Here is a 16,148-nt window from a genome sequence, read left to right as displayed (position 1 = left end):
GGACACCCCCCCTCCACGTCCCCAAGGGGACATCTCCCTCCCAGGAGTTCCAGCCATCCCAAGGGGACACCTCCCCTCCACGGGACCCCCCCCCCCCCCAAGACCCCAGCCCCGTCCCCACGCTGTCCCCGCACTCACGATGGAGGCGGCGGGAGGTGACAGGCAGGGCCTGGCAGCGGGGTGACAGTTCTGGGGACGCGAAGGCTCCTTCACCTGCCTGGGGTTTTATAGCCTCCGGGGGGGCTGCTGGCTCCTCCCTCACCCGTGACCGACCCACGGGCACGGCAGGACCCCGGCAGCCCCCCCCCCTCACCGCCTCCACCGGCCCCCAGCCCCAGGGACACGTGCCAGCACCTTGTCACCGTCCCTTGGCAGAGCCTGGCGCACCGAGGGGCTGGGGTGCGGGCACGGGGCACGGACGGAGCACGGGGGACACGGATGGGACACGGGGACACGGGCACGGCGTGCGGCACATGGCAATGCCACACGGGCACGGGTGTGACACGCGGCCACGGTGCAGGGACACGGCACGCAGCCACAGCCGTGGCGTGTGGCACATGGCAATGGCACATGGCCACGGATGTGACACGCAGCCACGGCACGCGGGGCAGGGCACACAGGCACAGAGGTGACAGGCAGCCACGGCACAGGGACACGGATGCGACACGCAGCCACGGCACACGCGTGGCCCCAGGACAGCCTCGGGACGTGGCAGCGGCACACAGGGACACAAACACGGCACAGCCGTGACACGGGCACAGCACATGGGACACAGCGGGGACACAACGGCCCACAGCCCTGGCACAAGCCACCCACGGGGGACAGCACAGGGGAAGGGACACAGCCCGCGGCTGCCTCAGTTTCCCCAGACACCACGGCAGGGCACGGAGCCGCCACCGCAGCCCCCGTCACCGCAGCCCCCGTCACCGCAGCCCCCGTCACCGCCATCGACCGCTGTCACAGCCCTCCAGGACGGATGAGCTGCCCTTTCCGCTCCCCCGCCAGGACCCCCCCCCCGCGCCGGGGGGGGACACTAATTCGTTATGGATTTGGCATTAAGGAGCAATCACCCAGCCCGGGCCTCCAGGGAGAAACTGAGGCACAAAGGCGCCCGGCGGGGATGTGCTGCGAGCGGGGGGTCTGCGTCCCCACCAAACTGGGAAGGGGCCACCAAAGCCACCATGTGGGTGCTGGGATGGGGACGGGCGGCAGAAGGGGGGGGGGGGGTCCCCAAAAGCCCCAAGATGCTCCCACCCAGAAGCAGCCACATCTCCAGGCAGGTGGATGGAGGGGACACGGCTCGGCCAGGACCCTGTGGGGTGCCACCAGCCCGGCTGGAGGGGACACGCTCCCCAACTCCTGACCGGGCCATCACCCTGGCGAGCGGCGGCGGGGGCACGGCTCATGGCAGTGCCACCACGGGGGTCCCAGCCCCGTGGCTGTCCCCAGCCCCGGGGGGGGGACTCGTCCCCGTAGCATGGCCACAGCGTCACACCGGCGCGCAGGGACACAAGTGGGGGTCCACGCTGCCCCAGCCATGTGGTGCCCAGCCCCACGCCAGCCTGGGAGAGGGGGCTGAGCCCCCTCGTGAGCCTGGGGGTGGGTGGGAGCAGCCCTGGCGCAGCCCCCCCCCCCCGCCCCAGCCCAGCACCTTTCACGTCCCCGCAAACGAAGGCACGGGTCGATCAAGGGCTAATTGGATCGATGGGGGATGCGGATGGCCCCCCCCAAGCAGCCTGCCACGTGCCCTTGGGGACACGGAGGCCGAATCCAGCATCGCCCCGGTGGGGGCTGAGCCCCCTCCCCGGCAGAGGAGCGCTCCGACAGGGGGGCTCTGCCCCATCATGGGATTCGCGGTGGGGGGCACAGAGCGGTGGCCGGGGGACACCAACCCCCCGGTCCCATTGCTGTGGACTGGAACCAAAGCCCACAAGCGGCAATGTCACTGCATCGTCACAGATGTCCCGAGCTGAGGCCGGGAGGGAGGATCGGGGTCCGGGTGGCCCTCAGCCCCCCCCCCCCCTGGCACAGAGCAGACCCCGCTGCGGGGGGAAGAAGGGAGGCGAGAACTTTCTGCACCATTTCCCCCGAGTGACAGTAAACAGCAATTTTCCAAAGGTCACAGGATGGCTCTGCCAGCGGGTAGAAATGCCACCCCCCCACCCCCGGCTGCAGTGTCGTGTCCCCCCCCCCGCACCTCCCCGGGCAGGGTGAGGGGTGGCCCCAGGGGTACCCAAAGGGGATGGGGCAGGGGGTGTCCACTGTGTGCCCCCCACCTTCCCCACGGGCATGGAGGAGTGTCTGGGACTGAAGGTACAACACTGGACCCTAAGCAGCCCCCGGGGGGGGGGGTCCTGGGAGGGCGAGGAGCCCCCCCAGCCGGGGGTGTCGGACGGAAAGGCACAGGGAGAGCAAACAGGGCTCTGCCGCTTCCCCGCGCTTTATGGCCCCCGGTTCCGCCGGAGGCACATTAGGGGCCACACATGCCCCCCCCTCCCCGGAGGAAGGCCCTTATCAGCCCCTGTTTGATTTTCCACCACTCAGCCGGGGGGGGACACACACACGACACATGCCTGCCCAGCCGGGCGGCAGGACGTGGACAGCGAGGACGTGGCCCACGGGGACACCCGGGGTCTGCCAGCCCCTCACCGTGTCCTGCCGTGATGCTCTCCCCACGCCCCCCCCCCGCCAGCACATCCTCCTGCCATAAATCGCAAGCTGAGCCCCCACGTCAGGTTGCGGCAGAGTGCAGGCAGCGCGCAGGCAGGGCAGAACCCCGGGGACGGCCAGGCACCGGCAGCAAAACCCAGCCCAGGACCCTGCTTGTCCCCCTGCCTCAGTTTCCCCGCTGAAGGGAGGGGAAGAGTCAACTCCCCCCAAAGAGGCTCCCCCCAAAACAGCTCCCCCTCCAAACCCCCAAAACCAGCTCCCCCCGAAGCAGCAGTGCCCGACCCCGCTGGCGCACAACAGCCGAGACAGCCCAGGGTTGAGGTAAAAGATTTCTTGTTTCATCAGTAAAAATACACCCGGGGGCGGGGGGGGGGAACCTCGGTGGGGAGGGGGCCACACAGTGGCCAGAACCCCACAGGCAGAAGCCCCCCCCCCCACCCCCAGCTCCCCCACACGCCCAGGGCAGTGACTGCCCCATCCTCTGGCAAAATTATCAAGTATTTACAAATTAAAAAAAAAAAAAGAATAAATAGCGGTGATTCTTTAAAAAAACCGCCCCCTCCCCGCTCCTTGCTGCCCCCCACCCACCCCCCAGTCCCAGCCGGCAGCCGTCCCGCTCAGCCGTCGGTAGCCAGGATGACGACAGCTCCAAAAATACCGACGTTTTGCCCGATGAGTTTCATTTGATTCCAGAACTCGACCCGGCGCGAGTCGTGCCAGTAGCCGATGTTGCCGTCGATGAGGAGGATGGCGAGGGGCAGGAGCACCGCCAGCACCTGCGCCGCCGCCCGCACGTAGTAACCGGAGAGGAAGGCGAGGGCCAGGAGGCCATAGAGGATGAAGAGGAGCTGGAGGGCGAGCTCACCCCCCAGGAGGTGGTTCAGGTAAGCCAGGCGGTCCTCCTTGCTGTGCTGCAGGGAGTAGGCCTGGGGCAGGGGGGGGGGAACGACGATGGGGAGGGGGACTGGAGCACGGCGGTAATGGTGCCACTGGTGGCACTGGTAGCGCTCGCCTAAGGCTTCTCCCCCAGGGAAGGAAACCCCCGGCGGATCCAGCCCCCGCTGCCTGCAGCAGGGTGGGGGGCAGGATGTGGCTGTCACCCACCCCACAATGTCCCGTGACCCCCCCCCTTGTACCTGGCAGATGAGGTAGATGCCGAGGAAGACCTGCCCCGTGGACTGCAGGGAGCGGCTGCGTGGCTTCTGGCGGTAGAGCTCGCCGGCACCGCTGGCCAGGATGAGGAAGCCGCCGATGATGGCGATGGTCCGGGAGTACATCCGCACCTGTGCCGGGGTCACCGTCACCCCCCCTGGGCCCCTCTGAGGCCGGGGTGGGCTGGGGGGTGTGTGGGGGGGTGTCTCACCTTCAGCCAGTCGCCGTAGTGGACGTGGCCACCAACGTGGGCGGCGTAGGTGGCCACGGCGAGCTGCAGGGCGGCCCCCAGGGCGAACCAGCGGCGCTTCACCCCAAAGGACATGAAGCTGGCGCAGAGCACGGCCACCCCCATGTCCACGTACAGGTAGGGGACGGGGATGTCTGGCTTCCTGGGGGGCATGGCAGCTCCAGCCCCTGACCCCCACAACCAGCCTTGGCCACGCTCAGTCCCAGAACCTCCCTTCAGCCCCCTCAAGACCCCCCCTCACCCCCTAACTCTACCAGAGCCCTCCCCTGGCCCCATACAGCCCTCCCTGCCCCCCTCAAGTGCCCCTCTGCCCTTCCCCCAGCCCCCACACTCCCCTCCACCCGGCTCCACACTTACCCCAGGAGCCCCCTCCCAGCCCCACACCTACCACAGGAGCCTGCCAGCCACCCCACACATCACCAGCTCCCCCGGCCCCACACCTGCCCCAAGCCCTCATGGCCCCACACTTACCCCAGGAGCCCCCCACACACATCACCAGCTCCCCTGGCCCCACACCCTCACAGCCCCACACTTACCCCAGGAGCCCCCCACACCTAACCAGCTCCCGCAGCCCCACACCAGCCCCAGGCCCTCACAACCCCACACTTACCCCAGGAGCCCCCCCCCCATCACCAGCTCCCCTAGCCCCACACTTAACCCGGGAGCCCCCCCCCCCCTTAACCAGCTCCCCCGACCCCACACCCTCAGGGCCCCACATTTACCCCAGGAGCCCCCCCACACACTTAACCAGCTCCCCCGGCCCCACATCAGCCCCAGGCCCTCACAGCCCCACACTTACCCAAGGAGCCCCCCCCCCCCCATCACCAGCTTCCCTAGCCCCATACTTACCCCAGGAGCCCCCTCCCCCCCCACTTAACCAGCTCCCCCGACCCCACACTCTCAGGGCCCCACATTTACCCCAGGAGCCCCCCCCACATCACCAGCTCCCCTGGCCCCACACTTACCCCAGGAGCCCCCCCACACTTAACCAGCTCCCCTGGCCCCACACCAGCCCCAGGCCCTCACAGCCCCACACTTAACCAGCTCCCCCGGCCCCACACAGGCCTCAGGAGCCCCCCCAAACATAACCAGCTCCCCCGTCCCCACACCCTCAGGCCTCCCTACCACCACCCCCGGGCCTACCGCAGACCCCCACCCGCCCCAGGCCTCCCCCGTCCCGCACCGCCGCCCGTCGGCGCGCTCGGCGCAGAGCAGCAGCCCGCTGAAGCAGTGCCAGAAGGGGAAGCGGGTCAGCAGAACGCCGCCGCCCGCCGTCAGCAGCCGCAACGCCCGCCGCCGCCAGCCGCGGCCCGCCGCCATCACCGCCAGGCCCGCCCCGCCGGAAGTCCGGCCCCGCGTCGGAAGCCCCGCCCTACGAGAACGCCCCCTTCCCCGCAGAGGCCCCGCCCCGCTAGTGAAGCCCCGCCCCTCAGCAAGCCCCGCCCCCAGAGCGCCAGACACGGGTGATGGTTAAAAAAATTTCGGGTTTTATTGTTTTTGCTAAACAATACTAAAAAATTTTCCTTTTTTTTTTTTTTAATTTTTTTTTTTTTACTTTTTAACTCTTCTAAAGGCAGGGCTTGAATTGTTTGATTTTGATCCATTTATTTTAAAAAACAAAACAAAAAAAGGGAGGGGGGAGGATCATGGCAAAAAAAAAAAAAGAAAAATTAAAAAAAAATTCAAAAAAAGGGGAAAAAAAAAAAAAAAAAGAAAAGGGGGGAAAAAACCCAACCCAGGCCCCAGCATGGCACACGGGGGGGGGGTGGTGGGGCAGGGAGGGGGCCACAGCCCCCCCTCACCCTGCACCCGAGCCCCCCTCGGGCTCCCCGGGCCCGGTGGGGTGGGAGGGTGGGGTGGGGGGGAGTGACAGTGAGGGTTTTTTTGCCACGATCCTGGTCAAGAAAACTGCTAGAAGCAGAAAATATTTAAAGAACATTTTAATATATATTCATATATATATTTAAAGATAAGAAAAATAAGACTAATTCAAGCCTTGCCCTGTGCAAACAAAATTAAAACGAGACCGCGCTGGTCACAAGGGTCCCGGTTCGGCCACCGCAGTCAGCTCGTTACTTTTATTTTTGGAGGGGTTGGTGGGCAGGGGGACGGGCAGGGGGAGATCCTCCTATGGGACAGGCAGAGAGGGGGGACACGGGGTGACAGACCCCCTTTAGAAAAGTAAAGGGGGGGGGCGGGGTTGGCAGCAGGGGAAAGGGGGGAGGAAAAAGGAAAAGAAAGGTCAAAAAATAAAACTAACAAAGTCTGACTGGCTGGTAGGAAAGAAAACATGGCGGACAAAAGAAAGTCTGTTAGTCAAGTAATGCATGAGCTTTTAAATTATTCTCTTTTCTCGTTTGTTTTAAAGTCTAAGGTTTGGAATCGGTTGAGCTCCCCATTAATGAGCTCGAAAAAGGAAATAAAAGTTGAACCCCCCGCCGCCGCCCTCCCGCCTCTGGTGGTGGCTCGGTGGCGGGGCGGCGGGGGAGTCCCCGGCGCCGGGAGGTGGGCCTCAGGACGAGAGGGAGGTCTCCTTCTGTGTCTGCTGTGCTTGTGAACGCTGCATTACCTTTTGGCTTTCCACGTCTCGAAAATGTTTCTCCACCTGCCAGCAGGGAGGGTGGGATGGACAGAAAGAGGGGTTTAGCGAAGGCAGGGCGGGCAGGGGATCCGCAGCAGGCAGGCGAGCCCACCCAAGGAGGGACCACGGGTGTCCCCGGGATGTGACGCCCTCCCGGCATCCCCAGTGCCACCAGACCCCCCTGCCCGTACTCACTATTTTGCGTACGTGACTCAGCGCGCTTCCCTCTTTGCCTTTACAGTTTTCCACTTGATAGGGAGGGGCGATAACGACTTCTTCCATCACAACTATGTTCTTCTCCTGCCATTTACAGTCCTTAATGCTGCAGGGAAGGGAAAAAGGGTCAGTGAAGGCAACTGCCCGGGGCTCTGGGCTGCACTCCCGCATCCCCCAGCCCCTCTGAAAGCCACCACCCAACCCCAGCATGGTCCCACCACCCACCTCAGACCCACATCTCGCTGAGGAGGTGACGTGGGTGCAAAAGCCACCCAGTACCTCCTGGGTACCCAACCAGAGATGGGTGCGAGCCCGCAGGGACGGGCACACCGCTGGTGCGTGCCAGGAAGAGGCAGGGATCCAGCAGGCAGCCATCCTGCCCCTGAGGACTGCGTGGCTCTGGTCGGCATGTCCCAGGACACGCTGGCAGCATTTCGTGGTGACGCCGAGGGACAAGGCAATGCAAATCCCTCCCCGGGCTACGCACGGATACGAGCAACTCCCAGCCAGCAGCGCGGGGGGCCGAGGCAGAGCGCAGGAGGCACCGGTGGGACCGACGAGGGGACTTACGTCTTATGTATAGTCTGGAAGAGCTGCTGCCCCTCCAGAGAGACACCAGCACTAATTGCATACGCCTGGCTCATCTTCTCTTCCTTCTCCGTCCGCGCTTTGTTGGCAAGCTGGAGGGGAGACAAAGAGAGAGGGAGCTCAGCTGAGCATCGCCGGAGCGGCCATGAGAGCTCCAAGGGGACGCAGGTCCCACTCGCAGATACAGCTCTGCCGCTCGCTGTCCGGCTCGCCAATTAAATCAGGGTAACGATGAGCGTGCAATCCCACTACACCTTTCTCCGCATATCCCAGAGTGCCGCAGGGATTTCACGCCATGGCCTAATTCCTTTTTGAGTCACCATCACCACGGTCTGCGTCCCCCTGATATTTTGGGGGTATGGGCACCGTCTTTTCGCATGCCCCTGTTCAGGCACAGGGAAGAAATCAGCTGCCAGGGGTCAGAAGCATGCACATCAACTTCCGCTCTGCCTTTTCCAAATTAATTGCTGCATTTTACGTCCAAACCACCTTCCACTGCTTGCTGTTTACTCAGGGGGTGAGGATGGGAAAGACAAGCCCAGAATAAACATTACGTTAGGGCTTGTGGGGTGTAAAAGCCTCCGTACAGACCACGCAGAAGTATGAGCAACTTTATCCTGGAGGAGTTACTCTGTTCCAAATAAAAAAAAAAATAAAATAAATAAAATAAAAAAGCAGAATCAGTTATTTGGGAGTCACCCCGGCAGCACACAACATCCGTGTGTGGGGAAGTGTGATTACACTGGCGGGGTCCCGGAGTAGAGAGGGGAAACCCCAACCCTGGCATCCCTCGTGTTAAATCCCACAGCCACAGGAGGAGAAGGAGCTGCAGCTGCCTGGAGGCAGGATACGGGCAGGCGGCGCTGGACCAGCTGCCTTTCCTCAGCTGGAGCTGCCGCAGTGGAAGAGCCACATTAGCATTGCCGCCCACGCCAGCCCTCCTCTTCCTCCTCCTCGCGCCTGCAAGCGCTCCCCAGGCCAGACCGGCTTTCTCCGTGCTGCGTGAGGACGGCTTCACCCTTTCTAAAGCCCCTTCTGGGTACAGAAAGCCTGAGTTCCCACTGAGCGGGGGCACTTTACGTAGCAAATAATACCAGTAAGGGACAGGTTTCTCTATCCCAGCCAGCCCATCTCCTGAAACAGCAGCCACCAGGCAGACACAGCCCATTGCATCTCCTCTCTGTGCCCAGGTGAGAGGGGTTTGCTGCAGCAGCATTCCTTTGCTCACCATGTGCTCCTCAGCCTCCTGGTGAGCAAGGGAAGCCTTAACAGGGGGACAGGATCCTTTCTTTGCCCCAGCACAAGCTGTCTCTGAAGCCACTCACCCCACTCCACGTAGGAATTGCTCTCTCCAAGACCACCAGTCAGGCTTCCAAACTGTTTTGGAAGACTGGACGCAACATTCCCCAGTAACCTTCCTGCATCAAAGTCATGCACGCGACCACCAGCCTTCTCTGGGGCTGCACTGACACTTCACCCAACCAGGGCTACCTCCCGAGGCCGGCATACCTGGTTCTCAGCCGGCTCTATTGCCTGTGCCAAAGCATCCCCTCTGCCACGATGTGGATGGGCTGGAACTGCGGCACGAAGTATGTGAACCGCCTCTGCTGTGCCCACCACGGGCTCACCCCCAGCAGGATCTCCTTCCCACCCAGCAGCCTGTTCCCTGCAGCAGGGTTCACAGCACAGACCATCGCAGGGTGCATCTGAAGTTTAGATCTGCTTTGACCATTTTTAAAACTCGCTTTACCAGGCCTCGGGATGCTCCTCCTGCTCAAATCAGCAGCTGCATCAGCTCCTCCTTCCCTGCCCGCTCACATGCAACTCCCAGGAGAGATGTGCACACTGAGGCAGATAGGTCCAGCTTTGGGGACAACCCCGCGAGGAGGCAGGTGACAAGAGGCCACCGCAAGAAGACGGGGAAACCCCAGAGAGGTGTGGACAAAGAGCAGCCCCTCGCGTACTGCCATCATGGGCAGCATCCCAACATTACTTCATCAGGCACTCCTAGACCCCAGGATTAACAGCACCCAGCAAAGCCCAACCTCATCCTCCTGCTTCTAGCTGGAGTACATCAGCCCTCACCTAGAGCTGACTCACATGCAACATTGGTTAGTTTATTAACCGAGTGCCAAGATCCAGGATCCCTTCGCTCTTGTCTTTCCCCTGCAATAGGGTGTGCTCTCCCTATTCATCACCGCTAACCCCAGACAAGAAACCAATCAGACATGCTGAGCCTCCAACTTCCAGCCTTCCCGATCCAAGCATTCAAAATAGCCCCCTTGTTCCCAGCATGGCCCCTGCCACCGCACAGCTTCACGCCCCCCTGCAGCGAGCACCCGAAGGCACCAGGGCTATTCAAGAGACTCGGATACGCACCTTGTGCAACAGCGGCATGAATGAATGAGTCACCTCCCTATTCACGTCCGTATGAATGATGGAAAACGTGGCGCCCGGCAATAAGAGCCGGTGAGGACCACCGAGCACCATGCCGTGGCCACCAGCATGGCCCCCCGTCCTGCTTGCGTGCTGACAGCCTGGTGAGCAGAGCCAAGCATAGTGTACCCCAGGCGGCAAGTCAAAGGGATCCCTCCAAAACCAGGCAGCTGACCTCTCCCCAGCATGGTTACAGATGGTTCTGCCACGCAGCCGAGCGCTGTGCCAAGGTCCCCCGGCAGGTGCCAGCCCCACAGGGCAGGCTGGTGTCCCCAGAGGTACCAGTGTGGGCCCCAGCCTCTTCAACGACATCTCCCCTCCATGCCCATCGCCAGCAGCCGGAAGCTTCGAGCTCAGCTGTATCTGGACTGAACCGCTGCCTGCTCTCCATCGCTCCGGTGTTACCTCCTTCCCAGCCCCTCAGCTGCTAGAGCAGAGCCACACAGCTGCCCCCTTCCGGTGCCCTGGTTCAAAAGCATTTCTCCCCCACAATTTTCACCCTGCATCACTCCTGAAGCCTCCCCCAGAGGAGTCTGCGGTGCAGTCAGGACACCTCTCCTGCAGCAGCCTCATGACAGCTACCTGCAGCCAACAGCCCACTCTCCTCCTGCCTGCACCTTCCACTGCAGCCAGCCTGCACCCCTGCCCCCTTCCAGCAAGGGCTAGGACCCCCACCAGACTGGACCCCCCACAACTGGATCCTGCTGCCTTCCAAGCCCAGCAAGTCTTCTGGTCCCAACATTTTCTCTCCACTGAGGACCAGGCAGGGCTGAGTGTCTCCTGGGGGCTCTGCTTGTTCTCTGAGGCCTTCCAGAGCAGCAATAGCTTGCCCCAGAGCACCACAAGCACTCCTGCATGCCAACAGCTCCTTCCTCCAGTACAACCAGTATCAGCTCGTCTATATTCCAGTCCTGCAGCACCAGTGGACACCAGCTTGCCTGCACATTCACAGGAGAGGAGACATGGGTCAGAGCAACATGGAAAAAACCTCCTGCCACTGGAGATGGGGACTGGTGGCTGCACACCGACTTCCATCCACTGAAGATATGACTTGATTCATTATTTTACCCCGTACCAAATCCACAGCAATTATTCTGATGCCAGAAAGACTGAAGCGAGTATTTGAAGTCACATGGGGCGTTTTCCCCTCAGCAGGCCCATCCACCAGGCTTGGCTCCCAACAATGTCGCTTGACGCAATTAGAACGAACAGTAGTATCTTTACGGCAGTTGTGTCATTTGAGACCTCCGCCAATGTGCTAATCCACAGAGAAGGAACCCATGGGGGCTACGGACACCCAGGTGGTGCCACCCATGCAACACCGACCTGCAGGCAGAGTCTGCCTGCCAGGAGAGGAGGTTTCCCTGTGGCTTGAGGAGGTGACAACTGAGAAGGCCCACAGCCAGATCCCACACCCAGCTTCCCTGGAACCTGGCTGTCTCCAGCCACCTCACACCAGCATCGAGGACTCAGGTTCACCTTCCCTTTTTTTAACACCATCACTGGGAATCAGAACCAATCCCCATCCAGAAGGACATATGAAAAGCAGTTCCTCAAAATTCAACAAACTGCATGCGTGCTTCAGCGCTCCTGTCCAAGCCCCTCCTGTTCGACTTCACCCCAAATCATTCCATTTCTGAAGATGACCAACATCTGCATGGAGAGGGGGCTGCAGGCAGAGAAGGCACCCACTGAAGCACAAACCTCATCTACAATCATCCACAGGAGCACAAAAAGTGCTCTAGCAAATTCTTAACCTGGGGTCATGGGAGAGAGGACCCAGGAGGAGCAGCACGGGCTCAGGTAAGCAGAGTACCAGCTTCAGCCATGCCCATCTTCTTTGAAAGGTTTTGATTTGAGCATTTGAGTCATTTGCTGTCAGGAGAAAAACCTGTTGCATGTTTATGAAAGGTTCCATCCTCCCTTTTCTCTGGCCAGCGAAGCACCATATCCCTCTACCAAAGGTGCTGGAGCGGCTGCAGAGCCAGGAGGACCCGAGACAACTGGACTTTTCCTGAGTGAAAAGGTGCTTTGCAGCCTCAATGTTACTAAAAACACTCCAGAGGTCCTGACACTGAAATTCTTGGTCAGCATTTCAGGCAGCAACTTGCACCCACTTGCCAGCACAGAAATCCACATTTACTCCTGTCACAGGAGGCCAGTAAGCAGCGGAGTGGCCTCCGAAGAGGGTACAGGGCTTGGCACAGGGCAGAGCTGTTCACCGAGCTCCTGGTACACACCTTCAGTGCTTTAACAGGAAGATGAAGCATCACCCAGGCAATTAAATCTACATGGCAGGACCACACTGGTAACTCCAGCCAACACTGGAGCAAATACAGTGTAAATACAGACAGGCACCCAGGGGAGCAGAGGGCAGCAACAGGACCAGCTCCCCACTGGAGCACAGTGCCCAGCACCTCATTCAAACTCACAAGGACTGTCCCTTGGATGAAACAAAGCTGGGACTTTCCTCTTCCTCGCCCAGGACCTCAGCTCTCTCACTGAGCAATCCCAAAGCAGAGAGGGTCAGCCAGCTGCGGCCTCACTACACAAACCCCAGCAGCAGGTCACGGAGACTCAACACACCCAAAATATCATCATTTAAACCCTTAACAGAGCCACGGTAAGTCGTGATTGAAGTGGGTGATTTAAAGTTTAGAAGCTGCCTTGTCCCCAACAGGGAGTTCCCCACACAAATCCCTCCCTCCCAGGAGCCCACGAGGGCAGGTTCTTACCTTGCTAACATTGAGTGAAGCTAAAGGAGGAGGCGTTCCTGTGCGGTCGTTGATTATTTCCACTTCTGAAACATACTGTAAGTTTACAAGCAGGATATCTGCGTGATTAGGCTTTCCACTGGAAGAGGGGCATTCTGGAGGGGAAGAAACATTAAGGAAAACAAATCCAGACGGAGACATTTACAGGCCTGATGCACAGAGCTGTCCAGGAGCAAACTGGGAGAACATTTGGTTTTCAGCAAGTTCCTCCACTGCCCCTGCTCAGCCAAGCACAGGATCGTCTGTGAGACCCCGACAACACCACCCATCTCTTCTTGGGCCGATTTAATGCTGATTCAGTTTTCCTGACTAAAGCACAAGGTCTTCAAGCCAATAACTGCTGTACCCAGAACACACAAAGCCTGGGAAGCTGCATGGTCTCCTCTGAAAAAGCAAGTTAGTCCTGACTAGCCGGAGAGGTGCAGAGGTGCTGCTGCCAGGACCCCAGCTGCAGAGCTGCCTGCTTCCCTGCTTGCCACAAGCACCAGCCCACAAATGCTGGTCTGCACAGGGAAGTGAACCAGAACAACCACCCCACCTCAAATTTGAACCATTTATACCATAACTATTTCCTCTTCCAGGCAGCGGCTAAGCTGGAGCCTCCCCAGGAGCAGTCCCTAGTGCGGATGGAAGAGGAGCTACTCGGCGGCTCCCTGGGAAAGGCCTCCTCGCCCTTGCACACCTCCCGGGCAGCACCTCAAATGCAGCGAGGTTTGTTGTGGTCGGTATCGCAGCAAGACTGGAAAGTGTAAATGAGACAACAGTGCACCACCCCCAGAAAAAAAAAACAACCTTCCAGAGCTGACATTAATTCCTGTGCAATCTGTCCCCCAGGAGGCTGTGTTGTTAGCCCTCCGCTCCCTCAGCTGCTGGAAGGAGCAGAGAGCACGGCACAGAGAGCCTCTTCCACACCAACGCCATCTCCTCCTTGGAAGAGATGCTCACAGAGGTCACTTTTCCTCTCCTCCCGTCCCCCTGAGCCCAGCTGTGTAGGTGAAGTCCTCCCTAGCAAACGCCTTTCAATAAAGGAGAAAAAACAAGGGATGCCTGGGAAACTCCAGTCTCTTCCTTCGGGAGGATGAGATGGAGCATCCCAGCTTTGGGAGGAAGAGCCAGACTTTGGGCAAAGCCAGAACAGGAGCTCTCGGCCCTCTCCAGAGCTGGCTGGCAGCACAACGCCCTAAGCTGACCTGTTGGACATTATTTAAGACTTTCCTGCAGCCTCCACTTGGGCCTGGGGAGCTTCCCCCTGCCAAACCGCACCAGCACAAACAGGAGCTCAACCCGGGACAGGTGCCCAGTCCCGCTCCAGAACCGCATCGCTCCCAGGCACCCTACAGGGCTTTTCCTATCACACTTCTCACAGATGCATCCTCCAGACACCAGCCCCTCTCACAGCTCCTTCATCACTCATTCATTCCCTCCAGAACCCATCCCTAGGGCCCCAAGCATTTATTTCTCTAGCTCCCTTCCAACAGCAGTCCCTGGGCTGAGCATCCACCCTCCTGAACTCTCTGCAGTCCCTCTGCTGTTCTCCAGCAGCCCTTTGCTTTCAGTTCACTTGCAGATTAAAAACAAAAGCATGCCCTTTTTTTTTTTCCACACGCGTATATGTATCTTTATGTTAAACCCCCAAGCACTGCCTTCTTGCCTCTCCTCTGCACAAGGCTCAGGGCAGCCCCAGACCCTCCCGTTCCCTTCACTCCCCCAGCCACAGGGCGCTTCTCCTGGCATACCCACCGGCCCTCCTCACGCCCCCAGGCCTGCCCCTGCCCTCCTAGAGAGCTCCCCATCCATCCAGGCCTGCCCCATAGGGTTCCTCTCACAGGGGTCCCCAAATCTCTCCTAAACCCCACTACCCTCAGAGGGCCTAGCCTTGCCTCCATGGTCTTCCCTTAAATCCCTACAGCCCACTGAGGCCTCCCCCTCCTGCCCCAAACCCCACAGGGGTCCCCTGAACCTCAATACACTAATATTTCCTATGGGCTCCCATCCCCCCCAGGTCTCCCTCATCCTCCCTAAACCCCACCAGGCCCTGCCTGCCACACAGGACCTAACTGTGCCTCCAAGGCCTCCCTCTGCACCCCCAAAGAGGTACCCATCCCCCTCCCAGGAACCCCCCAGGGCTCCTTCTACCCTCAAAATCCCCCCAATAAAGAGAGCTCCCCCCTTCCAGGACTCCCTCATCCTCCCTGAACCCCACAGGGTGCCCCTGCCCACCCCAGGACCTCACCACATCTCCAAGGCCTCCCCTAAAAACCCCACAGCCTGGTGTGAGACCCCCATCCCCAGGCCTCTATGGAGCTACTCACTCCCCTCTAGAACTCTCCTATATGGCACTCATCCCCAATTATTCCACTGTAGGGCTCTCCCGCTCCCCAAGAACCCCACTCTGGGGCTCCTCACTCCCCCCAAAAACTCCCTATAGGGCACTCCACTCCCCCCCATAACCCTACTTCAGGGCTCCCCACACGCCCATTAACGCCACTACAGGGCTCCTCACTCCCCTCAAAAACCTTCCTATAGGGCACCCCACTCCCCTCCCAACAATCCCACTAAAGGACCCCTCAATCCCCCAAAAAACACCCTGCAGGGTGCCCAAAACCTTCCCATAGGGCACCCCACTCCCCTCCATTAACCCCAATATAAGGCTCCTCACTACCCCCCCCCAACCTCCCTATAAGGTGCCCCACTCCTCCCCCCCACCCCAAACTCCACTACAGGGCTCCTCATTCCCTCCCAAAAACCTTCTTATAGAGCACTCCCCCCCCCCAAAATAACCCCATTACAGGGCTCCTCACTCCCCCCCCCCCGCCAAAACCTCCCTAATAAGGCACCCCACTCCCGCCCCAGTAACCCCAGTACGAATCTCCTCACTCCCCCCCACACCTCCCTATCGAGCTCTCCCCACCAACCCCTCCACGGGACTCCCCACCGAGAGCCCCCCCCCCCACTCCGGCTCCCCCCCCCCCCGCCCCCCACTCCCCCCCACACCCCCCTCCCAGCACCACGCTTCCCCCCTAAAACCTCTCCTCCCCCCTCCACCCCTCAGAACCCCCTTTCCCTCAGAGCCACCCCCGCCCCCTCCGCCCCGCTCCCGCTCTCCCCCGGCGGGCGGGCGGGCGGGCGGCGGAGGCCCAAGCGGGCCTTAACCCGGGCCGCAACGGGCCCGGTAACGCATTTTCTGAAGGGATACTGAGCGCCAGCATCTTGCTGGGGTAGTCGAAGGCGACGACCTCGCCTTGCAGGCGCTGCTCCTGGCAGGTGCGGCACGACACCTGGCTGCCCACGCTGAAGTACTCGCCCGGCGCCGCCATCTTCTCTCAGCCCCGCAGCGGCCGCCGCGGCTCAGCCTCGGCCAGGCGCGGCGGGGGCGGGGCCGCCGGGCGACGTCACCGCGCGCGCGACGAGGGGCGGGGTGACCTTGGCGAGGGGAGGGGCGGGGGGGGGTGGGTGGGGGCGGGGCGTCGCGCCGGGCCCC

General features: G+C 60.9%; 2 protein-coding genes across 2 annotated transcripts; both read right to left on the bottom strand.

The window, feature by feature from the left end:
- Positions 1-3,049: 3,049 nt before the first annotated feature.
- On the bottom strand, positions 3,050-5,486 carry TMEM101 (transmembrane protein 101). The gene is made up of 4 exons (XM_075036353.1): positions 5,256-5,486; positions 4,034-4,214; positions 3,807-3,953; positions 3,050-3,596 (listed from the first exon to the last, which is right to left on the bottom strand). The coding sequence occupies exons 1-4, from the start codon at positions 5,390-5,392 to the stop codon at positions 3,288-3,290; spliced, it is 774 nt and encodes a 257-aa protein (XP_074892454.1). The 5' UTR covers positions 5,393-5,486; the 3' UTR covers positions 3,050-3,287.
- Positions 5,487-5,536: 50 nt separating this feature from the next.
- Positions 5,537-16,051, bottom strand: LSM12 (LSM12 homolog). The gene is made up of 5 exons (XM_075036354.1): positions 15,864-16,051; positions 12,629-12,762; positions 7,440-7,549; positions 6,849-6,975; positions 5,537-6,677 (listed from the first exon to the last, which is right to left on the bottom strand). Exons 1-5 carry the CDS (start codon positions 15,982-15,984, stop codon positions 6,585-6,587), a joined length of 585 nt encoding a protein of 194 aa, XP_074892455.1. The 5' UTR covers positions 15,985-16,051; the 3' UTR covers positions 5,537-6,584.
- Positions 16,052-16,148: the final 97 nt, after the last annotated feature.

The sequence above is a fragment of the Buteo buteo genome, chromosome 9, assembly GCF_964188355.1.
Source record: "Buteo buteo chromosome 9, bButBut1.hap1.1, whole genome shotgun sequence".
NCBI classification, from domain to species: domain Eukaryota; kingdom Metazoa; phylum Chordata; class Aves; order Accipitriformes; family Accipitridae; genus Buteo; species Buteo buteo.
The sequence above is the reverse complement of the archived record's forward strand: the minus strand, read 5'-3'. Positions and strand labels throughout refer to the sequence as shown.

Bases quoted from the DNA above. Each gene is read 5' to 3' on its own strand.
- TMEM101 (XM_075036353.1), bottom strand. From the start codon at position 5,392: ATGGCGGCGGGCCGCGGCTGGCGGCGGCGGGCGTTGCGGCTGCTGACG. The intron at 4,215-5,255 runs GTGCGGGACGGG...CATGCCCCCCAG, and splicing joins GAGCGCGCCGACGGGCGGCG to GAAGCCAGACATCCCCGTCC. The intron at 3,597-3,806 runs GTACAAGGGGGG...CCCCTGCCCCAG, and splicing joins GCATCTACCTCATCTGCCAG to GCCTACTCCCTGCAGCACAG.
- LSM12 (XM_075036354.1), bottom strand. From the start codon at position 15,984: ATGGCGGCGCCGGGCGAGTACTTCAGCGTGGGCAGCCAGGTGTCGTGC. The intron at 12,763-15,863 runs GTATCCCTTCAG...CTTCCCCTCCAG, and splicing joins CAGCAAGATGCTGGCGCTCA to AATGCCCCTCTTCCAGTGGA. The intron at 7,550-12,628 runs GTAAGAACCTGC...TCTCCCCTCCAG, and splicing joins CTTCACTCAATGTTAGCAAG to CTTGCCAACAAAGCGCGGAC.